The sequence below is a fragment of the Polypterus senegalus genome, chromosome 3, assembly GCF_016835505.1.
Source record: "Polypterus senegalus isolate Bchr_013 chromosome 3, ASM1683550v1, whole genome shotgun sequence".
NCBI classification, from domain to species: Eukaryota; Metazoa; Chordata; class Cladistia; order Polypteriformes; family Polypteridae; genus Polypterus; species Polypterus senegalus.
The window spans coordinates 14,992,946-15,019,924 of record NC_053156.1 but is presented as its reverse complement, the minus strand read 5'-3'; the positions used below and the strand labels follow the sequence as shown (position 1 = coordinate 15,019,924).

Below are 26,979 nucleotides of genomic sequence, written 5' to 3'. Positions count from 1 at the left end.
CAACTGATAACAGGTTGAGAACGCTTCTGTAAAAGTCCTGGTCTGAACCAAATGTTGTGATTATATGACTCCTCAATTGACTCGTTTATAGTGATTTTCTGAATAATATTGATCTAATTCAAAAGTAAACCATCTTAAAAAATGTTTTTTTCCCAACACTTCAGTATAGTAACCTAAACAGCTTATATCCTACAAGCCAGGATCTTACGATACAGGGACTCTTTCAGGCCAGAAACCCTGTTATGAAGCTCATGACCCAACACTCCATTGACTCTGTTTCTTTATCTCCTGAACTTTCTTCTAAGATATATTCTGGAGGCTCTATCTGTTTCAAGGCCCTGTCACACTATATGATTTGTGTAGCAATTATCAGGTGCAGATTTAACTAAGCCCTGCGATAGACCAGGGTTTGTTTCTGCCTTGTACCCTATGCTAGCTGGGAAAAGCTCCAGCAGACCCCCATGACCCTGTTAGCAGGTTAGAAAATGACTGGCTGACTGACTTCATTTACATAATTGTGTATTTTGACATTCCCCAGTGACTCAGTCTGACCAGTCTGCAACACACCCTGACATAATGAAAAATGTTAAGTCGTAGGGGTGGGCTGCAATGAGCACTCACCCTGAAGTATAAAATGTGATGCTAGCTCATTTGTCACACCAACAACTCTGTACCGTCATGTCGCAGGCTCCTGATTTTGTCGTTGGAAGGAGCTTCATTATTATTTATTTTAATTCTCTTTTGGAGCTGCTGCAAAGCCTGTTCATTGCTATAGTTTTAGTGGCAGGTAAATTACCCAAATCTTTACACGTTTAGCAGGGTACAAGTAATATTAATTGAAGAGCAGTTTTGTAAATAACAGTGTGGGTATTTCTGGATATTTTTCGTCTTCCTACTTTTATTTCTCTTTATTAAATTAATTAACATTTTTCCTTTTATATATCACTGCAAATATTTAAAACTGTGCTATTTTTTAAGAAACCTTTTTGAATAAATTAATTTTCTTTTTAACACCTGCCACGTTTTTGCTGTCTCTCATCAATTCTTTTAGTCCTGGTTGGTCCCAACACTCTGCAGGTGGCTGGTGTTATAATGCACGTAATGCAGCCACAGGAAAAAAAAAGTAAAGCGTTTGTTTTGGACTTTGCAAACAGAACCACCATTGAATGAAAAAATGAACGGCCAGATTTTGCATCTCAGCTACCTGAAAAGCATTTATAGAGCATGAGCACTGTCAGATGGCATGTTGTTGGCAGTCAGAAAGAGTGGTGAGTTTGTAATTCTTTGGAAATCTGAAACCGCGCTGAAATGTCATCATAGAGTTTTATAATTGGTCACCCCCTATGATTTCTGGTCATGTGATATTAAATTAGGCAACAAGATAAGAAAATGCAGATGTCAAGTTTGACATCCCCGCTGCTTAGAGGTTGTGCAATGTGATGCCAAATTTAGAGTTCAGATGACGACTGAAGCCCTGCCTTTTCATTCCCCCTCTCTCTCATGCACTTTTATTCACAACTTCTGATAGATTCTCATGTGCTTCACTCTGATGGTACTGACACACTGGCTATTATCTGCTATTGAATGGAAGCTAGGACTCTTGACCAATGAATGAGGGAGAGGCAGGTTTTCAATTCAAAAGCTCGATCACATGTGAAGGGGCTTCCTGTTTGTGAACTAGTTAGCATTATTATATTATTTATTTAACAATATTGTAGCAAAACAAACAAGTGTTTTTACCCTATGTGAGCATACAACTGAATCACTTGACATGTGGATTATGCCACACGACCAATGTGAGATTTTTTTCATGGACATTTTTAATATTGTTTGCTGCCATCCAGCATTGGTCACCGCTGAGTCCTGTTCTATTAGAAATTTTGTTATGTCCACTCAACAAAAACACAAGATTAAACATTTTTCTCGTCATCACTACAAACTACATGGGGTAAAGTAACATATGATAAAAATATAATTTTGGGGTGGAGTATTCTTTTAAGAGTGAATGGCTTCATTTTCATATTTTGTATTTCTTTAATATTATTTCTTAGAATGTCTTTCAAGATCAATAAAGACTGGTAAAACAGAGTAATGAAATTTACAGTTTTTATAGTCCAAAAAAGACAGACAAGTATGTTGAAAATATCTCTCTATACATGAAAAAAAATCCTGGAATGGAAAAGCAAGGCGACGATACCTGATCTTCTCGGAAGTTCTTGGAAGACATTTAAAAGACCTGCGAGACAAAAAAGACTGGCCACGGAGCGTCTTGCGGGGACCGTAAACATGAGACTTAGTGCCAAGAGATTGTCCCAGGGCAGTCTCTAGGGGACGTGGAACATAAGATTCTTGCAAGATACGCCCTTCTTATCAAATAAAAACACGGACAGCCAGCAAAACATTCAGTCATGTGAAGTCACGTAGCACATACAGATCCTGTGCTCTCAGCAAAGAAGAAAGAGCAGCATGGAGAAAAGAGACCCAAGGCGCGATACATATGCAGAGAAAGGTACAGAATATGAAAGCAGTAACAGGCGAAAGTATTGTAGCGTCCCAGCCAAGCTGAAGCCTTTTTTGTTTTAAGTGACTGTTAGGTCCGATCGAGGGAGGGCAGAGTACAGCACGGAAGACTGATAGCTGGGTGCTGATTGATTTGAGACGCGGGGAGGAGTGATTGGTGAGGCTGCTAGAAAGTTGTGTTTGGGAATACGCAGTCGGCGATTGTTAAAGGAGAACTTTCGTGACACTTTATTACATCAGTCGCTACAGTATCAAAAAAAAAAGATTACAGTAAAGATCTCTTTGACGCAAACAAAAGGAAATTAATTTATCAGAACCAGGTGAAATTGAAAAAATAGCAGGACAAATCGAAGTCAGAAATAAAAGGCAAAGAGTGTAACACTAAGTCCTTTCGCCTTCGGATCATTCAATGCACAAAACGTGCATGTACTGTACACAATAATGGACCATACGCTATGAGAAACTGTGGTCCCGCACAAAAGCAACGATTCCAAAGAAGAAAAAAAAACTTTTAAAATTGTATATCCGATTAACCAAACAAAGGGGTTGGCGCTATACACATGAAGAGCAGGTTACAGATTATGAAAGCAGTGGAATTCGAAAAGCTCAAAATAAAAAACATTGGCACGATACACATGTGGAGAAAGTTAAAGAATGTGAAACTAGAAAAATTAGAAAGTATAAAAAAAAAGAAAGTAAAGATCACAGTATCGCAAACAAACGGAAATTACTCGAAAAAGGGAAAATAATCACAGACTATATGTCAGAAATATGTAAATACTGTAAGGCTTTGAAGTTTAAGTCAGAGAATTTCAAAAACTGGGTTTAACTCAAATGCATTTATTGGTTACTTTGCAAAAAAATTATTAACTGCTGATGATGTAGATCATTTTGTCTGTACTGAAATTCCAAACAGAGAAACCTATCCTGAATTGTGACCCGACATTTGCGTGATAGAAATATTAGTGCTGACAAAATAGCGCCGATTAAAACACGGTGTTAAAATCACGCAGACAAAATCACGCCGACAAAATCGCAAAAGTTTCATTAAATATGAATTACTAGTTTAAAGCATATATAATAATGTTTATTTTAGAAGTCAATATTATGAGACGCGGCATGCCATCAGCACGGCACGCAGATAGTCCTTAAGATCACGCCCTGCATATGTAGGAAGAATTGCAGCAAGACGTCTTGATAGTTGAGCGTATTTAGACTTGCTGGCTGCCTGACTGCTGGTTATTCCGCTTTGCATACGACACGTTATGCCAACCCTCGACTGAGGTATTTGTTTGCGGCATGCCATCAGCAGTTATAACAGTTTTAACCTAGCACATAATGTGTACATAATGCGCACGTACGTGTCCCACTCTCTTGGCCTCTCTCGCGATTTTTTCACGCACATTTGTCGAAAACCAGTTAGCGGGTTTGTCGGTGCTCATTTGTCTGTCGCGGTTTTGTCGGGGCGCATATGTCTATCGCGCTTTTGTCGGTGAACCTCCTGAATTATAGTACAAAGTCATTAAACACAAGTCTTACGGACCTCATTTACAAGATTCACCATATTGGGACATGAAAGATTCCAAATGTTGTTTATACAGAAGTTCTGAAATAAAAGTGAAACTAATGAAATAGCAACAATTTAAAGAAAAAAAGAATCTTACAAGTGTGTATCCGGAAAACCAAACACGGGGGTTGGCGAGCGAAGCGAGCAGGGGGGCAAAGCCCCCTAGTATAATAAAATTTAGGCAATATTTTGTGCACTCTTTGCTAAATTAACACAGCTTGAAAATTCCAAGTTGGAATTACTTCATTGAGGTAATAGAGTCTAACAAGCTCTTACATATGTGTGTTTAGGGGGCAGCTAAAGGGTCCAAGTAAGCAAGAAATAATACAAGATAAGTGAGTAGAACGAAGCACTAATGCCTTTCTCCCACTTTTAACAGAACAACAGAAGATTAACCATTCTTTTCCACTCCCAGTCCCATCTTTTCTGGCTCCTCATAAAAATGGCACTTCCAACCGACATCTGATGACATCACTTCCGGCCAGCCATGATCAAGTCACTTCTGGCCAACCATGATGACATCACATCCTCTCTGCCCTCAACTTCCTTCCTGCAGCCATTATTTAAACAGCACCAACTGTCTGTTTTGAATTGTTGAATTTTATTTTTCAATTTTGACCACTAGTCAGTCCTTTTTGAATACTCAGCGCCGTACATTATACAGGGAAGCTTCCCCAGTTCTTTTTCTTGGTTTTTTGCCTATTTATTTCGTCACAAAGCATACTTAGTCAACTGACTTAATTTTACTGAAAATGTTAAATTAATCTGCGGTAGGCTGGCGCCCTGCCCGGGGTTTGTTTCCTGCCTTGCGCCCTGTGTTGGCTGGGATTGGCTACAGCAGACCCCCGTGACCCCGTGGTTAGGATATCGCGGGTTAGATAATGGATGGATGGATGTTAAATTAATAAGGAACAGCTTTGGATTTCAGTTGAGCTGGAATTAAGAAACTTGAAATTCAAGTTAACATTTTGATTCAACTTTAAAATACATGCGCTGTAAACACATTTATTATAGTACACTTTAAACAGAAAACTCCTGTGTTGAAAATGCTTAAAAAGCTGAATGTAAACTGCTGCCTTGTTTATTTATTTTTGTAAATTCAACACATTGTTTTTTTTTACAGTGTTTGTGGGCAACATAAGTGACAATCTGGACTGGTCTGGTAACACAGGGGAACTGAAAAAGAAAGGCAACGCCTGCAATTTTTTTTTACTAAGAGACAGCATTCCTTTAATGTGGGTAGTGGCATATTTTATATCAGTGGCTGTCAAAGTGTGATTCACCAACCACACATGGTCCCAAAGTGTGAGTCAAGTGGTCTGCAAGCTGATAATCATCAGGACAAAGAGTCTTTAACATCAGTAATCAGGACAAAGAGTCTTTAACAACACTCAGATAGAGAGACATAACAGACTTATCTATTATAATAAAAAAATCTTAGGTTGAGTGGTGATCTTCTCGGAAAGACACTTTGACATCCTGCGAGACTAGACTTTACAACCTTTGGAAGCAAGACCTGTGAGACAGTGACCTTTGCACATCACGCCCTACTTACAAACAATTTAAAACAAGATCACGGATATCTAACCTCTCAGTTGCTAGAATGCTTTTGGCAGACACACTTCGTGTGCTCCCAGCTCTTAAAAATTTTATACGTTCTAAGACTTCATAAAGACATTCAAAAACGTTGGCGAGATACACATGCAGAGCAGGTTAGAGATTATGGAAGCAGCGGAATTCGAAAGGCTCAAAAAAAACGTTGACGCAATACACATGCAGAGCAAGTTAAAGAATATGAAGGTAGTAAAATTCGAAAGTATCAAAAAAAAAGTAAAAATGGAATTAGCACAAAGAAATGGAAATTATTACTCGGTGAAATAACGGAACAGCAAAAAGAGATGAAATATATGGACAAAAGTGATATGTCAGAAGTATGTAGATATTGTAAGGCTTTAACATTTGAGTCGGAGACTTGTAGATTATCTAATTCATTGTCGGGCAACTGGTGCCCGCCGTGGAAATTTCTAGGGCCCAAAACGCTTTGTAAAATATTTAAAATTGCTAGTGTTTTTGAACTTTTGGTTGATTAAAAAGATAATGTTTAAAAATATATATTTTATGTTGGAAAAACAGGTAACGGTTAATCAGATGTATGTATTTATTTTGAATGCAAGTTAAAATTTTCGCTGTTCACCATTCATCATAATATCAACACCAGTGGTGTCAAAAACACATCTCATGGGACTTAAAAAGTCTCGTTGTTAGAAGATCTCGCTCATTGTACGGACAGAAGAAGGCGGAGCAAATATAGAACGAGAAAATACAAACGCTACATTTCGGCTCTTGCCGACGAGAGAGTATTGCTGTAGCTGCAGCTCTCACCACTTAATCGTCTGAGTATTACTATGGAAAAATTAACCTCATTTTCGCTCTGACACCGCTGATCAACACAGTAAACTTTGTAAACTCAGTGACCTTTTCCAGTTCTTTGTGGTGAAAAACATTTTGTTGTGACGCAAGCATTCGATACTTCCTTGTAATTCAATTCTCAACAATTATCACTAGCTTTTTATTTACGGTAATTTTAATTAAACTTTATCTAGAAAAATTCATACATAGTTTGTTCTCGTCATGACTTTATTTATGGGCAGTCCCTCAGATGCACCGAAAGAAAATTTTTGGATTTAGTGCGCCACAACTCGAAAAAGGTTGCCTTTCACTGATCTAATTCGAGTTGCCATCAGGAAAAAGTATGTTGCCTCTCAATTAAGGGGCATATCTGCAAGAATTAAAAGATTTGTTGTTTGGTGAAAGTGAAATCCACAAACACTACAGGCAAAATATCAGAGTCTACAATAAACCTTTCGTGATTGCATCATTCAGTGCTCAAAACGTAGATTTACACGATTCAGGACCATACGCTATGTGAATCTGTGGTCCTGCAACAATTAAAGCAACGACAAGTTTAATGTCAAAGAAGCCACAATTCGGTCAGGTGTATATTTATGATCACGGAGAGGCGATGCAACATAGGATTGAAAGAGTATGTAACAATTCCCATGAAAATAGTCTCTTTAAATTGTATATCCGGTTAACCAAACCCGGGGGTGGGTGAGCGAAGTGAGCAGGGGCAGAGCTCCCTAGTAGTTATTAAACATTTATTTGCAGCAATCAAGGGTGGTAGTTGACATTGGTAATACTTAGCCACTATACTTAGATACATAAGAAATGGCTCTAAAATTACTACCACAAAGCACACTGCTTCAATTCCACACATTTCTGCTGCACTTCTTTTGCTTTTTGTGGTTGCCCCCAATATCTCGCTTTCTGTTTCCCTCATGAAACACTACTTTAAACTTGAGTTTCTCTCGGTCGAGCTGATTGCGGTCAATCGGCAGGTCTCTTATAAACGTATGTTGATGTCTGTCTGTAGATCCCACATCTAGCCAAGGCAGTTCTTAAACTCCAAGCCACCACTGCCATGTGCAGCAGTGCTGACAGGCTGCCTGCTGTTAATTAATCTTCCAGGCTAAAGGGTTATTAGGGATCGCTGGCAGAAATCTAGTATTTTAAAGCACAAATACAGCAACATTGAATGAGTTTTAGCATTTTTCATGTAAATTTTTTTTTTGTGAAGTAAATCTGGAAAATGTAATGCAGAATTTTGCTATCAAGTGCCACTCGGGGGAAAAAAGTGGTGTCCTGCAAAATTTAACTTTAGCAAAGTGGACCCTGATTCAAAATATTTTGAGTACCACTATGTTGCACTCCTACAAGTATTTGGGGGTCTACATCAATGAAAGGCTGGTCCGGTCTCGTAACAAAAGGAACTATACAAGAAGGGGCAGAGCAGACTCTTTCTTTCTTAGGAGACTGCACCCCTTCAATGTGGGTAGTATGACTGTATGATAGCCAGTGTGGTGTGTTGGGTCAGTACCATAACTTCAAAAAAGTCCCATCAGATCAATAAGCTCATTCAAAAGGAACATTTAGTTATGGGGTGCAGTCTCGACCTATTCAAGGTATTTGAGGAACAGAGAATGAAAGCGAAACTGATGGCCATTATGAACAATCCTGCACATCCTCTGACAAACCAGCACTGAGAACTTTTGGCCAACTCACTCAGCAAAGTATGCCAGTCACCTCACTGTGACTGCTCTCCAAGCCAGCAGTTCTTCTTTTGCAATTCTTTCAGGTGTTTGAGGGTGGCTGTTGTTGTTTGTAGTATTATTTTTGTATTTCTTGGGTTTCTGTAAAAGCTTAATTTCCCCTTCAGACAAATAAAATGCTATCTACCTATTTGTCTACCTACAGTGCATCCGGAAAGTATTCACAGCTCATTACTTTATCCACATTTTGTTATGTCACAGCCTTATTCCAAAATTGATTAATTTTTTTCCTCAGAATTCTACACACAACACCCCATAATGACAACGTGAAAAAAGTTTACTTGAGATTTTTGCAAATTTATTAAAAATAAAAAAAATTGAGAAAGGACATGTACATAAGTATTCACAGCCTTTGCCATGAAGCTCAAACTTGAGTTCAGGTGCATCATGTTTCCCCTGATCCCCCTTGAGATGTTTCTGCAGCATCATTGGAGTCCACCTGTGGTAAATTCAGTTGATTGGAGATGATTTGGAAAGGCACACACCTGTCTATAGAAGGTCCCACAGTTGACAGTTCATGTCAGAGCACAAACCAAGCATGAAGTCAAAGGAATTGTCTGTAGACCTCCGAGACAGGATTGTCTTGAGGCACAAATCTGGGGAAGGTTACAGAAAACTTTCTGCTGCTTAGAAGGTCCCAATGAGCACAGTGGCCTCCATCATCCATAAGTGGAAGAAGTTCGAAACCACCAGGACTCTTCCTAGAGCTGGCCGGCCATCTAAACTGAGCGATCGGGGAGAAGGGCCTTAGTCAGGAGGTGACCAAGAACGCGATGGTCACTCTGTCAGAGCTCCAGAGGTCCTCTGTGGAGAGAGGAGAACCTTCCAGAAGGACAACCATCTCTTCAGCAATCCACCAATCAGGCCTGTATGGTAGAGTGGCCAGACAGAAGCCACTCCTTAGTAAAAGGCACATGGCAGCCCGCCTGGAGTTTGACAAAAGGCACCTGAAGGACTCTCGGACCATGAGAAACAAAATTCTCTGGTCTGATGAGACAAAGATTGAACTCTTTGGTGTGAATGTCAGGTGTCACATTTGGAGGAAACCAGGCACCGCTCATCACTAGGCCAATACCATCCCTACAGTGAAGCATGGTGGTGGCAGCATCATGCTGTGGGATGTTTTTCAGCAGCAGGAACTGGGAGACTAGTCAGGATAAAGGGAAAGATGACTGCAGCAATGTACAGAGACATCCTGGATGAAAACCTGCTCCAGAGTGCTCTTGACCTCAGACTGGGGCGACAGTTCATCTTTCAGCAGGACAATGACCCTAAGCACACAGCCAAGATATCAAAGGAGTGGCTTCAGGACAACTCTGTGAATGTCCTTGAGTGGCCCAGCCAGAGCCCAGATTTGAATCCGATTGAACATCTCTGGAGACATCTTAAAATGGCTGTGCATCAACGCTTCCCATCCAACCTGATGGAGCTTGAGAGGTTATGCAAAGAGGAATGGGCAAAACTGGCCAAGGATAGGAGTGCCAAGCTTGTGGCATCATATTCAAAAAGACTTGAGGCTGTTATTGCTGCCAAAGGTGCATCGACAAAGTATTGAGCAAAGGCTGTGAATACTTATGGACATGGGATTTCTCAGTTTTTTTATCTATACTAATAAAAGGAAAAGCCCTCACTGACTGACTGACTGACTCACTGACTGACTGACTCACTCACTGACTCATCACTAATTCTCCAACTTCCCGTGTAGGTAGAAAGCTGAAATTTGGCAGGATTATTCCTTACAGCTTACTTACAAAAGTTAAGCAGGTTTCATTTCGAAATTCTACACGTAACGGTCATAACGGTCGATAACGGTCGACAATGTCCGCCATGTTGAACTTTCTTATTTATGGCCACATCTTCACGAAATTTGGTAGGCGGTTTCCCTGCGCTAACCGAAACCGATGTACTTACTTATTTCGTTGGTATGACGCCACTGTCAGCCGCCATATTGAACTTTCCAACATCACCAATTTTCCAACTTCCTGTGTAGGTTGAAGGCTGACCCTATCTTCATGAAATTTGGTAGGTGGCTTCCCTGCACTAACCAAAGCCGATGTACGTACTGTGGTCCCCGACCGGGGCTGGAGCCCGGCCGGGACGCCCAGGAGGACCAGAGGAGGGCTTGTGCCTCCTCCAGACTGAGAGGGGGCGTCCGTCCTGGTTATGCTGGAGGCCTCGGGTTGAGGGCTTGGAAGCCCACCCCTGTAGGGACCTGTGGCCACCGCCAGGCGGCGCCCCAGTGCCTGATTATCCCGGGAGCCCGGCACTTCCTGGTGTGGGGGAAGACGACAGGGGACACCCAGACGGCTTCCGGGTGCGCAGCCTGCACTTCCGCCACACGGGTGGTGTCCGCAGGAGATTGCTGGGAAGCAGCTGGAGCCCATCCAGGTTCCTATAAAAGGGGCCGCCTCCCTCCAGTCATTAGCAGAAGTCGGGTGGAAGAGGACGGAGCTGGAGTGAGGACTGGAGGCGGCCAGGAGAAAGAGAGGCACAGAACTGTGTGGCCTGGACAGTGGGGGAATCGGTGCTGGAGGCACTGGGGTTTGTGACTGCACTAATTTGTAAATATTGTACAAATAAACGTGTGTTGGGTGGAACTATGTTGTCCGTCTGTGTGTGTCCGGGCCAGCGTTCACAGTACTTTTCTAAACGTCACTAATTCTCCAACTTCCCGTGTAGGTAGAAGGCTGAAATTTGGCAGGCTCATTCCTTACAGTTTACTTACAAAAGTTAAGCAGGTTTCATTTCGAAATTCTACGCGTAATGGTCATAATGGTCAACAACGTCAGCCATGTTGAACTTTCTTATTTATGGCCCCATCTTCTTGAAATTTGGTAGGCGGCTTCCCTGCACTAACCGAAACCAATGTACGTACTTATTTCGGTGGTATGATGCAACTGTCGGCCACCATATTGAACTTTTCAACAGTCTTTGTTACCTATGGGCCCATCTTCAAGAAACTTGGTACACGGGTTCCCAACGCTAACTGAATACTACTTATGTACATACTAGCAAAATACCCGCGCTTTGCAGTGGTGAAATACTGTCTGAATATTTTTATTAATAAAAAAGTAAACATTTTTAGACTGAACGAAAATATGTAAAAATTCATTGTTAAGGATCTCTGTATACCACGTTGTCAGTTCGGCCCTCTAGTTGTAATATGACTAAGCTGTGTGCTGAGCTCACGCGTATCGCAGCGGAGACGTAGTGTGTTAAAGAAGCTATGAAAAAGAAAAGGGAACATTTTAAAAATAACGTAACATGACTGTCAATATACAGTATTTGTTTTGTGAGTGTTACTGAGTGTTGCTGTCATCAAGGATTTGATTATCATTATTTCTTTCAATCAGGTTCGTATTTGTAGGATGTGTTGTGTTCAAGTTACATTCCGTGTTTGTCAATCGTTGTAAAGATGACAGGTTTCATTCATCGATTCGTTTCTTACTGCATCAATAAACAGCTCGTCTTCTTCTTTATCTGAGACCCGACACACTGCATGCACAGGTTTTTTTTACACTGTCTTCCTTTAGCGGGACATTGACTTTTTCCACCGTGTGCTTTGTTTCCACAGTAGCTGCACTTATGAATATGATTGTATGTATCAGACGCTTCATATTTTTTGCTGCCTTTTCAATTGTGTAATTCGCTTTTGTTCAGCTCTTTGGAACTGTTGCTTTTGTCTGTGCACTGCGCCAGTTCATGTGAGCCGCCGTACATGCATCGAAGTTTCCCAGCTGTGCTGGTGCCATGTCGTGCTATGTCCATGGCTGTATCTAATGTTACCTTAGTCCTGGCACTTAAAACTTTCTCTCGCAGTTTCGCTGAGTTTGTGCCAAACACCACCCTGACCATCTCATCTTCCTCTGCATAAGGACAGTCCTTCACCCATGAATATTTACCCGTGGCAGTTTGCTATTGGATTGCCGCTGACGGACTGCCTTATATGGGCAGGCACTAAATTACAAACGCCAGCGACAGCCTGTCTATGAACTTAATTTAAAGTGTAGGTTTACATCGTGCTTTGTTTCCGAAGTAGCAGAACTCATGAATATGGTTGTATATGTCACTCGCTCGCTTCTTATTGTTTCGCTGCCTTCTCAATTATATAATGCATGTTTTCTTCAGCACTTTTTGGGCCTCTTCTTGGTTTTCTACGTACTGCGTGATTACGTGGAGGCGTGATGATGTCACATGAAACTCCGCCCCCACGGGTTTCAAGCTCATCTCCATTACAGTAAATGGAGAAAAACAGCTTCCAGTTATGACCATTACGCGTAGAATTTCGAAATGAAACCTGCCCAGCTTTTGTAAGGAAGCTGTAAGGAATGAACCTGCCAAATGTCAGCCTTCTACCTACACGGGAAGTTGGAGAATTAGTGATGAGTCAGTCAGTCAGTGAGTGAGTCAGTGAGGGTTTTGCCGTTTATTAGTATAGATATACATCCACAGCCTGCAGCTCGGTCACCGTGTGAGGTGGCGTTGGGTCCCCCATCCCAATGCCTCCTCACATTGTTGGCTGCCTGCCTATATAAGGCCGACCGTCGCTCCGGTCTCTACATTCCCTTCCTTGCTTCGCCACAGGATTCACGTCTCCCTGCTGATAACTACAGCCTTTTTATTTAATCCACGGCTTCTCCACTGTTTTATTGTTTGTTTATTACAATTATAGTTAATGTGTAGGTATTTTAGACTTACTTTACATTGCTCAGGTACCCATTTCCTTTATCATTCCAATCGTACCCCCATTACCATGTCTATCGAGGTGATCACCATCGATCAAAGAACTGTCACTTACCGAGTGGTTTCCATGCCCGGAGATGGCACCTACCTTTTCCATTCTCTGTGTTACATATTGCACGGCCATATCAGGCTCACTCTTGATATCCGGAGGAACATTGTGTCTTATGTATTGAATGACTGGGACAGGTTCAAGGTGTGGACTGATGACGGTACAGGAGATAATTAGACTACACAGGAGCACTAGAAGAGTGAAATGCTTAAGCCCTTCACCTATGGTTCTGCATGTGAGTTGATGGCTGCCGCTGAATTGTTCGGTTGTCGCTTTCAAGTGTACCGAAATGGCCAAATATTTTACACCTTTCGACAACCGCCAGTGCCTCTTAAACATCTTAGACTCACAGGTGACGATTTCAGTAGTGGACACTTTGATGTTTATGAATGTTTAAACTCTCAAAAGCTGGATGTGAAGTTATCGATGAAACCGGTTGTGTGCTTACAACGCTTGACAGATGCCGAATGTCACTTCAACACAACAAATCCTGCAGATACTGTCGTAAATGAAACAAACCATGAAACTCAAACCGATTATGACAGCAGCAATCCAAGCTGTGAGATTTGAGACAAGATTACTGTTTACATGGCTAACTGTACGTTGCATGCTCAAGAGTAAGCTCAGCGCACAGCTTGGTCATATTACAACCGGAGGGCCGAACTGACAACGTGGTATACAAAGAGATCCTTAACAGATAATTATTGGCATATGTTCTCTCAGTTTAAAAAGGTTTAATTTTCTTCTTAATAAAAATTTTAATGCAGTACTTCGCCGCTGCGAATCGCTGGTATTTTGATATATATATATATATATATATATATGACAGCAACACTCATAAAAGTGACAAAACAATTACATTGACAATCATGTTACGTTATTTTCAAAATGTTTCCTTTTCTTTTTCATAACTTCTTTAACACACTACTTCTCCGAAGTGCGGGTATTTTGCTAGTTTTTAATAAATTTGAAAAAACCTCAAGTAAACTTTTTTCACGTTGTCATTATGGGGTGTTGTGTGTAGAATTCTGAGGAAAAAAATGAATTTAATCCATTTTGGAATAAGGCTGTAACATAACAAAATGTGGAAAAAGTGATGCGCTGTGAATACTTTCCCTTTACATTGTATATATACACTGTATACTCCATTCTCATTAACAACAGGTGGGAAAAATGGGGCACAGCAGGTCATAGGAGATCACAATGCCTCCATCCTGTTTCAAAACTGAGGCAGAGAATGAGACAAAGGACACTCCAGCCAGAAGCCATCTATGGCTGGGTTTATACTTCAGGCGATGGGACATGTGCTCCTGCAGACATTACTGCTACGCAAGCATTGTACTGTTTATACTTGTGAGCATACTTTAAGTAAATCTGGAAGATTCCACCAGGTGGAAGTGCGAGATATCATCACGGTGAGAACAGGTTCACCTTCACTGTGTTGTGAATTGCCTGAAACACCCATTAAATTCCTAGGATACCTTACCGAAATATCTCTGAAAAGGATGAATGTTTAATGATTAAATGCATCAATCTAGGGATGCACCCATTCTAGCTAGCATTGGGCATGAGGCAGAAACAATCCCTGGATGGGACATCTGCCCATTGCAAAGTGAATACAAGCACTCAGATACACTGGAATCATTTTAGCATCACCAAATCCCCAAACCTGCATGTCTTTGGAAGGAAACTGGAGCACACTGAGAAAACCAGCCAGGAAAACACGCAAACACTAGGCAGGGAACACAAGGGACGTGACTCCCTGCAAGACAGCTGTGCTACTGTGTCGCCCCCACATGTGTAATTATTAACAGTATTCATTATTTAAATGAAGTTAACGATTTATCTGTAAAATGTAATATAGATAGTTTAATGTATTTCATCATGAAAGTGATATCAAGTACAAATCTAAGGATTCTAAATGTGTAGAGAGTTGGAATATCAAACATTTAATGTGTTCTGTGTGGCGATTGCCGCCGCTGTCAATGCAGGAGGAAGCCCCAGAAGCACAGAGCGATTAACAACTGGGTCGATTTTAAGATGATTTAATGTTAATGTAAACTACGAGATTAAAGTGGACATTTCAAAATTTAAGTCGAAATTTCCACTTTAATCACAAAATAGACCTTTTCACTGTGCCCCTAATTTTTTTTCTCTGTGGCTCAAATACGCCGCCGTACATTCTGATGCTGTTCTGAAGGTGCAAAAAAAAAAGACGGCACACAAGATGGTATGTGAAATCTTTAAAATGTATCATATCATTATGATGGGGAATATGTGCCGCTTGAATATAAATCTACTCTAAATATAAAATCCTACGCCTAAAAGTGCAACGATTTTATGTCACGTTTATTGTCACATTTTAAATCAGGCTTATTTTAAAAGCTACATATATATGTTTGCTATCATTCTTTTCAGAATTTATCGAACTTTAATGTGATGTTAGATTTTCAGATTCTTATTCCATTTTCAAACTATAAAGTAAAAAAATATCAAGAACTCACGTTCCGCAAGACAGAGTTTAGGCCAAAAGATTTAACCATGGCCGGGGCCGGAAATAAAAGACAAAGAGTAAGACAGCTGCTGTACAGGATTTTAAATGTTCGAAGCACCATGTAAGATGCAGATCACACAGCATGGCAGCAGCAGCAAGCCAGCAGCTGATCAAGCAAAGAGGAGGTAAAAAAAAACCCTGTTTTGTTTCCCATTGTATCACCGTTTAAGAGGGGGTTTCGGAGGAGTGACCGCGTCTCTGTGGGGTGAGTTCAGCCCCCCTCTTTACAACACAAGTGGCAGAGATGTGAAGTGGCTGGCATGTAGCACAGGCAAGGGGGGGTTGGCGAGCAAAGTGAGCGGGGGGAACCCACTAATTATTATATATATTTTATTTATTTTTTTATTTTAATTATTTAATTTTATTATTATATATTTTTATTATTTATAAATTATTATTATTATTTGTATGTTGGCATTTTGCTTCCCACATCAAACCATTCATCAAACACTGAAGCAGACACATCAGTCTTGTGCGATCCGCAAAGCAGCTAGCTGTCACATGTAGATAGTAAACAGAGACTCTGACGTCACGTTCCGACTTGATCACACAAAGCCCCCCAACTTTTTGCTGGTACTGCAACTCGTGCATGTGTTGCGTTAATTTCTGAGAACGGGCTCAGAGGATGCATCAAATGAATGCTGGGAACGTGTGGCAGCCATGATGCGTGCGCGTACATGTTCTGAGAGTGAAGTATAAACCAGCTGTAAGAGGTGACATGACTGAAGTGTTTAAAAATATGGAGGGAATTAGTCCAGTGGATTGAGATGGTGACTTTAAAATAAGTTCATCAAGAACACAGGGGCACAGTTGGAAACTTGTTAAGGGGAAATTTCATACAAACATTAGGAAGTTTTTCTTTGCACAGAGAGCCATAGACACTTGGAATAAGCAACCAAGTAGTGTGGTGGACAGTAAGACGTTAGGGACTTTCAAAACTCGACTCAATGTTTTTTAAGAAGAATCAAGTGGACAGGACTGGCGAGCTTTATTGGACTTTAGATTGTTCTAATGTTCTAAATCTCACTTGAGTACAGCTGTGATTTAAGTTTTGTCCATGACCAAACCTGCTTGTTATTTCATAACCTAGAAAAAGACCTTTATCTTTACAAAATTCACTTTTTTCCAGTTTACATAGAAATTTTTTTTGTCTTCTTTGACGGACTGAATTCTTTTACATGTAGAATCGTGGTAAATTGAATAATGACTCTAACAGCAAAATAATGCATCCTCAGCATGGCAAAATTTCAGGAAGGGTTTTGCTCAAAAAGGTAAACTTAGGACTTTACATATAGTGGATTTTAAAGTATTCATTCCCCGTCACTTTTTTCACAATTTGCTATGCTGCAGCCTTGTGCTGTACTCATTTCAATTCATGTGTTCCGAATCAAGCAAGACACAATATTCTAGAACGACAAAGAAAAAACAGGATTTTAGAATTTTTTTGCAAATTTATTAAAAATAAATAATTGAAATATCCCATTGATGCAAGTACTCGGATGCTTTACTCAGTACTTAGTTGAAGACTCTGTGAAAGCAATTCTAGCCTAGACTCTACGGTCTGACACAAGCTGCACATATCTGGATGTGAGGGATTTCTGACATTGTTCTCTGCAGATCTTCTCAATCTCTGTAAGGTTTGATGGGACTGGCGGTGGATAGCTAATTTCAAGTCCTACTAAAGATGTTTGTTTGGTTTCAGTTCCAGGCTTTGGCTGGGCCACTCCAGGACATTCACAAAGTTAACCCTAAGCTACTCCTGTGTTACCTTTGCTTTGTGCTTACGGTCATTGTTCTGTTGATAGCTGAACCATCATCCCAATCTGAGGACCAGAATGCTCTGAGCAGGTTTTCATTAAGATATCTGTGTACTTTACACCATTCCAGTTTTCCCTTGACTCTAACTAGTCTCACAGGCCCTGATGCCGCCACCACTACGTTTTACCACTGGAATGGTATTGCACATGTTATGAGTGGTGCCTGGTTTACTCCAAGCATTACACTACTCCTGATTTAATCAGACTAGAGAATCTTGTTTCTCACAGTCTGAGACTCCATCAGGTGCCTTTTTTTTGCAAACTCCAAGCAGGCATCCATGTATCTTTTACTGAAGAGTCTGATCAGGGGAGTTTTGCAGTGATGGTAGTCCTTCTGGAAGATTTTCCCATCACCATACAGGTTCTCTGGAGCTTATCCAGAATGACCATTGGGTTCTTGGTCACCACACTTATCATGGCCCTTCTCCCCAGTTGCTCAGTTCAGCAGGTTGGCCAGAGTCATGGTTGTTCCAAACAATAATTAATAATAACAATTCTTTGCATTTATATAGCGCTTTTCTCACTACTCAAAGCTGTCCACCACACTACTTGGTTGCTTATTCCAAGTGTCTATGGTTGTGCAAAGTAAAACTTCCTAATGTTTGCATGAAATTTCCCCTTAGCAAGTTTCCAACTGGGGTGGCACGGTGCCTCGCAGTTAGGAGACCTGGCTTTGCTTCCCGGGTCCTCCCTGCGTGGAGTTTGCATGTTCTTCCCGTGTCTGCGTGGGTTTCCTCCCACAGTCCAAAGACATGCAGGTTAGGTGCATTGGCGATCCTAAATTGTCCCTAGTGTGTGCTTGGTGTGTGGGTGTGTGTGTGTATGTTCTGCAGTAGGCTGGCGCCATGCCTGGAATTTGTTTCCTACCTTTCACTGTGTGTTGGCTAGGATTGGCTCCAGCAGACCCCGTGACCCTGTAGTTAGGATATAGTGAGTTGGATAATGGATGGAAGTTTCCAACTGTGTCCTCGTGTTCTTGATGAACTTATTTTAAAGTCACCATTTCAAACTTCTTCCATTTAACAATTAGGGAAGCCACTGTGCTCTTGGGAATCTTCAATGTTGCACAAGTTTTTTTTTTTGTAGCCTTTCCCAGATTTGTGCTTTGACACAATTCTGTTTCCAAGTACTGCAGGCAGTTCTTTTGACCTCATGGATTGTTTTTTTCTCACTCCGTAGGGACCCTCTATAGAGAGCTGGGTGCATTTCCTAATTAGTTCAATGAGTTAAACTGACCACGGGTGAACTATAAAATAGGTTTGGAAACATCTTGATATGTTCAATACAATAAGATACACCTGAACCACATTTCAAGTGCCACAGCAAATGGTCTAAATACTTGTGTCAATGTGATATTTCAGTTTTTTTTTATTTGATAAAGTGCTTTAAAATTCTGTTGTTTTTTTTTGGCATTCTGAGGTTTTGAATGTTGCTTGGAGAGGGGAAGAAATGAATTTAAAAAACTTTAACACAAGGCTGCAAAATAAGAAAACATAAAAAAGTGATACTTTTCAAATTCATTGTACCATACTATAATATTAAAAGCATTCTTTATTTAGATTTAAAAATGGTAGATTACCACATGACCCAGGATCATACTGAGGAAGATGGTGCCTCCTACCTGTTTCAAGGACTATGAAGAGCACATTTAGGTTCTTAAGCCCAGGTTTGATGTCCTTAACATGGGTTTCAGTTGTCATATTGGACAAGTAAGGTGTTCTAGGGTGACCAGTGGGGCAAATCCTGCAGAAAAAAATGATAAAATTCCATTATTACAGATATTTGCACAATTACTCAGTCAGTCAGTCATTGTTCAACCCGCTATATCCTAACACAGGGTCACGGCGGTCTGCTGGAGCCAGTCCCAGCCAGAACAGGGCACAAGGCAGTAACAAACCCCGGGCAGGGCACCAGCCCACCGCAGGGCACACCCACACACACACCAAGCACACATTAGGGACAATTTAGAATCGCCAATGCACCTAACCTGAACGTCTTTGGACTGTGGGAGGAAACCCATGCAGACACAGGGAGAGCATGCAAACTCCACACAGGGAGGACCTGGGAAGCAAACCCAGGTCTCCTTACTGTGAGGCAGCAGCACTACCCACTACGCCACCGTGCCGCCCTACAATTACTCATTTTTCTACAATGCATAACATTTTAAACGCATCGCCTTTTGCATGTTCTGCAGCACTGATACATCATCCATGTGTACATAACCAGGCTCTGTGCGTGGAGCTTTCACAACTGGGCCTCCAGGATGCAGATTCAGCAGCTCACTCCGATAGTGAAGAGTGTCATAATAAACTTAGCCAGTCTAGCCAATGCATAACGCTGTCAGGTAAAGTTGCTAATCAAGGATGTCTTTTTGCTGCAGCAAGCTTGCTCCACTTGAGCGTTGCAACATGTACAACAGAAGATAATAATACATTTGACAAACAAAGGAGACCATTCAGTCTATTAAGGTTGTTTGTTTAAATAGATAGATAGATAGATAGATAGATAGATAGATAGATAGATAGATAGATAGATAGATAGATAGATAGATAGATAGATAGATAGATAGATAGATAGATAGATAGATAGATAGATAGATAGATAGATAGAGCTAACTAAACTAAGCTAATAGATCCTTCTTAAAGCCTATCAAGGTTTCTGCTTCAACTGTATGCCTCAGTGGTTTGTTTCAGATTCCCAAAACTCGTTGCATAAAGAAATGCTTCTTGGATTCAGACCTAAATGTAATTCTGCTCAATTTTTACCAGTGTCCTCAGATATGTGAATCATTGTCAAAGTGAAAGAATTCTGCTGGATCCGCTTGATCAATTTCTTTTTGGATTTTGAAGACCTGGATGAAGTTTGAATGCAGGCTCCTCTGCTTGAATCTAAACAGGTTTAAATGTCCATGTCTGTCACTGTATGGCATGTTCTAAAGCCCAGGGATACACCTGGTTGCTCTCCTCTGCCACGCTTCAAGTGTCGTTATGTCGTTCTCGTATCGTGGTGATGAGAACTGAATCCAGTACTCCAAATGCGGTTTCATGAGTGCATCATATACTGTTGTCTTCGCATTAACGTCCCTTCCTTTATTTAGTTTAGTTTACCTTTAATGTCCACAACTAAAAACTTGCTCTATTTCAGCAACATACAAGAACACATTTCTGCATGCAATACATGCAATAAAATACAAATTAGTCACATATTTACGTACATAAAAACAGAATTCTAGAAAAAAATGACTTATTTCAACAAAATTGAATTTGGATTATTTAAAAATGTTACTACTGTTGGTATAAAAATACTTCTACTTCTATTTGTTTTAAATTTTGGGAGCAAGTATCACCTCCCAGAAGGTAAACTTTGGAACCAATTATTTGACCATTGTGTCTTTAGAGTCCTGGTGTTTCCTGTCCTGCTATATGGTTACATGGACACTACCCAGTGACCTGAGATGAAGACTGGACTCCTTTGGTACTGTGTCTCTTAGGAGAATCCTTGGGTCCCGCTGGTGTGACTTTTGGCGCTTTTCCACTGCATAGTACGGCACGACACGGTTCAGTTCAGCTCACTTTTGGGGGGTTTTCCACCGGGAACAGTACCTGGTACCTAGTCCTTTTTTAGTACCACCTCAGCCGAGGTTCCAAGCACGCCGAACCATTACCAAAACGTGACGTGTAAACTCTGCTGGTCACTGATTGGCCGGAGAAAATCGTCATTACTGCGTCACTGAACTTGCGATACGAGACACAACAGACCCGCTAGATTTTTAGCACAGCCAGCGAAGGTTTGGACGCACCATTTTGTTTTAACCAAAAATGGCTGTTTTGTGGTCTATTAAGGAAGTACAGACGTTCCTCTCGTTGGTAGCCGAGGAGCGGATCCAGCGAGAGCTGGATGGGGCGACGCGGAATGAAAAAGTTTTTCAGGAGGTCGCTAAGTTCTTGGGCACACACGGCTACCATCGGACTTACAAACAGTGTAGGGACAAGTTAAAAAAAATGAAGAGCGACTACAGGAGTAGATAGGTGCTTTTTCACTGCATAGTACGGCACAGCACGGTTCAGTACAGCTCACCTTGGTTCGGCTCAGTTCGCTCGGTTTGCGTTTCACTGCAGTTTAGTACCGCTTTAGAGTGGGCAGGATTATTCACGTGTCGTTATAGTTGCGCCGCCTCTACTGCCGTGACACCGTGGAACTTTTACAACAACACGCAGACAACGACAACACTTTAGCTCGACGACGCAAGGGTAAGCATCTAAAAAAAGCACATCACTAGCTAACTTTTCTCACTGTTGCAAAGCATAAAATGAACTTAACTGCCAGTGTAACATTAAAATGCTGATTCTGTATATTACAGATCTTCCACATTTTGCAAAAAAGTCGCCGCAACAGACCATCTGTTTGGACATTTAACCGTGCTTCAGAGTGGTGGGATGTGATTGTTCCCGGTTTTACAAACACTCAGTGGCTGGAGAACTTTCGAATGTCTGAAGAAACATTCATCTACTTATGCAACAAACTGCGTCCAGCGATGGAGAGACGGGACACAAACTTCCGCGTGTATAAAGAAAAGAATAGCCAGTGACGCAGTAATGACGATTTTCTCCGGCCAATCAGTGACCAGCAGTTTACACGTCACGTTTTGGTAACGGTTCGGCGCGCTTGGAACCTCGGCGGAGGTGGTACTAAAAAAAGGACCAGGTACCAGGTACTGTTCCCAGTGGAAAACCCCCCAAAAGTGAGCTGAACTGAACTGTGTCGTGCCGTACTATGCAGTGGAAAAGCGCCATAAAGGACCACAACAGCCACAACTATAACGACACGTGAATAATCCCGGCCACTCTAAAGCGGTACTAAACTGCAGTCGAAACGCAAACCGAGTTGAACTGAGCCGCACCAAGGTGAGCTGCACTGAACCGTGCTGTGCCGTACGATGCAGTGGAAAAGCACCAAAAGTGTTGCTAATGGAGTTCCGAATGAGGCACATGACCTGCATTGTGAGGGAGCATCAGTTACGCCACTACGGCCATGTGGCCCATTTCCCTGAGGGTGACCCAGCTCGTAAGATCCATTGTTGGGGACCCAAGTAGCTGCACCAGGCCAAGGGGTCGCCCATGTAACACCTGGCTGCGGCAGATAAAGGGTAATTTCCGGAGGGTGGGACTGGACCGCGTGTCTGCTTGGGGGGTTGCCAACCAAGATCCCAAGCTGTTTCGTCATGTACACTACCAGTGCAAGCTCCCCAACCTGACCTGACCTGACTTGTGTCTGGTTCTTTACAATCTTATCCACTTTTCTTTTTGCTCTTCTGCTGAACATCTCTTGAAGCCCTAACTGCGACTGTTCACAGAGAGCAGACCCCAATTGGATTATTTTCTTAAAACTACTTTTATTAGCCACTAGCTGTCCCCTGCGGCTCCGCCCGCGTAGTAGTGTAACAGGACAAACTTTAAAAATCAATAAACAAAAAGGTAGCGCTGGCTAAGCGGAGGAAAGGAACACTTGAACTGAGACCCACTCTTGACATCACGCTTCCCTCTCCCCTCGGCCCGCAGCCTCTATTTCAGATTAGCGCAAATATATTGGTCCTGCAAGCAAACGGTGATTCTTAGCATGATGAGAGAAGTCACAAAATCAACTGGAATGTTCAAACAAATTGTAGTAAAAAAACAATCTAAATCCATTAAGTCATTCTCTCATTCACTAGCTAAGTGGATATAAGGTACACCCAGAGGCTGGTGCAAGAGTGAGGAGGGCCCTGTCCCTTTCCCCTCAACCCGCTCCATCTCTCTCAGATTCCTGCAAATAAATCGGTACTGCAAGTGAATTATGATACTTAGTGCAATAAGAGAAGTCGCAAAAATAAACTGGAATGTGCAAGCATATTATAAGAAAAAAAAAACGATGTAAATCCGTTAAGTAGTTCACTCGTTCGCTAGCAAAGTGGAAGCAAGGTAAGCCCCGAGGCTGGCGTGTGAGTGAGGAGAGCCCCGCCCGGCTCCCACTCCTTCCTTCTCCCCTCAGCCCACAGCCTCTGTCTTGGATTAGAAAGAATATATCGCTCCTGCAAGTGAAATATGATACTTAGCGCGACGATAGAAGTTGCAAAGTCAACCGGAATGTTCAAGCAAATTCTAGAAAAAAGCCAATCTAAATCTGTTAAGTAGTTTTAGCGTGAAAAGCAAACAGACATACACACATTGGATTATATATATATATATATATATATAAATAAACAGTCTAAAAACCAAGCCAGGAATGAAAACGTCAATACATTCTCCATATGACATGTATAGACGTTCTGTAGGATGCTAGTTGAAATGTCAGTTTTTCTCTTAATAAATAAATAGATCCACTGTTGGCCTTTTTTGTAGATGCCGTGCATGTTTTCATTAAAATTCAAGCTATTACCCAATATGGTTCAAGGTACTTAAGACTGCTAAATCTCTCCAGTTCTTCTCCTTTGAGGACCAGTGGTTGAACTGGTTCAGCATCTTTCCTAAAATCATTGAACAGCTCTTTTTACTTCCTCGCATTTAGGTGGAGGCTTTGTGTCTGGCGGCATCCTCTTGGACTCTTGCTCAAAATGTGCCACATTGTTAGAGGTATCAATCAGTGCTGTATCATCTGCAAACTTGACAGCTAAATGATTGCTGTCAGATCCTCTCAAGCTATTAGTGCAGATGGAGAAGCATTTAGGGATGATCACTGTGCCTTGCAGAGCTCCTATTGATGTATAATGGACAGTAGAAATACAATTACCAACCTTAGCAAACTGCTCCCTGTTAAGGAGGAAGACCATTAATCCTTAGAATGAGACAGGGTCCACCTGTAAATCCTGTAATTTATTGCAAAGGATATCAAGCTTATGAGGTTGCTGGAAAGGGCCATGTGGAGCTTCCGATATCTTTTCTAAAGGTCAAAGGTCCAAATCTTTTGAGTCCTGGTGCTCCCTGTTTTGCTATATGGTTCTGAGACATGGATGCTATCCAGTGACCTGAGATGAAGACTGGACTCCTTCGGTACTGTGTCTCTTCAGAGGATCCTTGGGTACCACTGGTTTGACTTTGTGTTGCTGAGTACAGAATGAAGCACATTACCTGCATTGTGAAGGAGCGTCAATTACAGCACTACCCGAGGGAAATCCTGCTCACAGGATGCTCACTGTTGAGGTCCCGAGTGGCTGGACCAGGCCAAGGGGTCACCCACTTAACACCTGGCTGCGGCAGATAGATGGTCATTTCCTAGGGATGGGATTAAGCCGCATGTCTGCCTGGGGGTTTACCAACCGGGACCCTGAGGTGTTGTGTCATGTGGTGGGTGTGCCAACGCGCTGTAGCAGTGCATGTTCCCCAAACTGACCTGACCTGGTACCAGGATTCATGGAGATAAGTCAGGAAACAGTATCCCTCACAAAGTAATGGGGTTTCTCCAAATGTGTATAACTGGCATGAAGAACAGCCATATCTGAATAGTTCTGCCTGTATTAAAATCACAATGGATCCAAAGAGGAGCGGACCTGTAAAGTAAGGCAGCCATGCCAGACATTTTGCCAAGAGATATGTCGGCCTCTAAATTCGATTGGAGAGTTAATTTTTGAAATTGAACACATTTCTGAGCTCTTACAAAGCTTTGACACACTGTGCTCTTTAAGGGAGCAATTGAAAAGCTGGCACAAGATTCCTGAAAGCTCTCCAGAACATCCTTTAAGGAAACTTTCCTTAATTAGATCACTTCCTGGTGCTCTGTAAGACTTCCTCAGTTTTTACGATATAACCTAACATTTTATTTGCCTCTTCAATTGCTTCAGCAAATTGCTCAGCTGATGCAAAGGTTGTTTCCTTTAGGTCAGCGTCTCCCATCTTGCGTTTATAATTCACGCTACTTCTTGTCTACACGTTGCACTTTTCTGCATTAGAAATGCACCACCATTCATAATCGTAAAAATACTGCAAACAATAAAATCAGCAAGTTTGTGTGCATATCCAAATTAGCCTTTTATATTCTACATTTTATTGATGGCATGAGATCTTTACACTGCAATGTAAATATCAAAACTTCGAAACTAAAGATATATGGCAATACATTGAGTATCACAGAAAACAAGACCTGTAGTCCTGAGTAAGAGCTGTGAAAGAAGCCCACCTAATGGTCTCTTGTGTGGGTCCTTCGTGTAAATCTGCACATAATAAAGTTTGCAAAGGAAGCTGCTACACTGGTTAATGAAGGCGCGATGTGATGATGTGGTCTTGTCAAAGGCGCTATATTCCACACAGACTGTCAGTTGTGATAGTCCACGGTGCACAGAAGCACGCACGCGCAGACTTTACACCCACATTGGGGGCGCGCGAAATCGCTCACTCGCGAGAACGCAGACACGAGCGCGCGAACTCAACGCTGCTCGCGACCAACAGAAAATGAGCGGCGGTCGAAATCGTAAAGTGACTAACCTTTGTTTCAGCGAGAGCGGCGGTAGTTTAATCCGGTGCCCAAATGAAATGTAAAGCCGGAAAATAGTGATGCCGACAGAAAGAGTGAAGCTCCGTGGACCGGCGATCACAGCACGACAACACAGTCCGTCTGTCCGATTTTTCGCCCACCCTCCGCCGGCTAATAATTCGTTTTTTGAATAGATTTCTTTTACTGCAGTCTCGTTGTTGGCTCTGGCCAACAAAAGGTTCTGAATTTGTTAGAATTGTCCATCTGTATGTGTATTTTAAGTGTTTTTAGCCACTTCTTCCGTGTGTAACCCTTGACCCGCGTGGATTGATCCGGTTTTGTCCAATCAATGCTAACCGCGTCGTCATGGCTGCTGAGACAGAGAAACAGCGAGAACTACAGTAAGATTGACATTGCGTTTGCAACAATATGATTCGCTGAAGTTGACGTGGATTGGCAGTTATCCCGCCCTTAGACCCGCCCATAACGTTCGTTTTGCAGCAATACGGCGACTGAAAGAGCAGAAGGCGACAACCGCAAATGTTGAGGGTACCGAAGCAGAAATAGCATTACTTTTATATTTTTATTCAAAACTATGAGCCACATTATTTTAAGCACAAGTCGTAGCTAAAGATCACATTAACTGCAGCATTATTGATGTGCACCAGATTCATTTAAAGTAATTAACGTAAAAGTGTAATTAAGTGGAGACCATCAATGGACACTTGTGAATGAATAAGCTGCCCCTAAGCTTTTGAACAGTCGACCTTTTTATATGAGGTCAACACAAACTTTGGTTTCTTTTAAATCAGGTCAGAAAGCGTTTTCTTTTTTCTTTAGCTTTTTAAACTTTTTACTTTATTTCTACTGTTATACTATTTATATGATTTGATGTATTTATTTTTATGTCTATATGCATTTGTGTATTTATGGAAGCTGTACAGCACTTTGGTCAACTTCTGTTATTTTAAATGTACATTATAGATAAATTAATGTGTACTGAATGTTACGTTTACATTACATATACATATTTGGCTGATGCCTTTATCCAAGGCAACATACAACATCTGAGATACAATTGGTTATACATTTCTTTTGGTTTTCCAGTTGGAGCACAG

The 26,979-nt window shown here is 41.5% G+C and overlaps 1 protein-coding gene across 1 annotated transcript in view; it reads right to left on the bottom strand.

Moving 5' to 3' along the window:
- Positions 1 to 26,362, bottom strand: part of nabp2 (nucleic acid binding protein 2) — a 43,670-nt gene extending 17,308 nt beyond the window's left edge. Inside the window, exons 1-2 of the mRNA XM_039746671.1 lie at positions 25,873 to 26,362; positions 19,041 to 19,162 (exon numbers count right to left, since the gene is read on the bottom strand). Coding sequence (XP_039602605.1) covers positions 19,041 to 19,119 — 79 coding nt within the window. The 5' untranslated portion in view covers positions 19,120 to 19,162; positions 25,873 to 26,362. The remainder of the gene's footprint in view (positions 1 to 19,040; positions 19,163 to 25,872) is intronic.
- Positions 26,363 to 26,979: the final 617 nt, after the last annotated feature.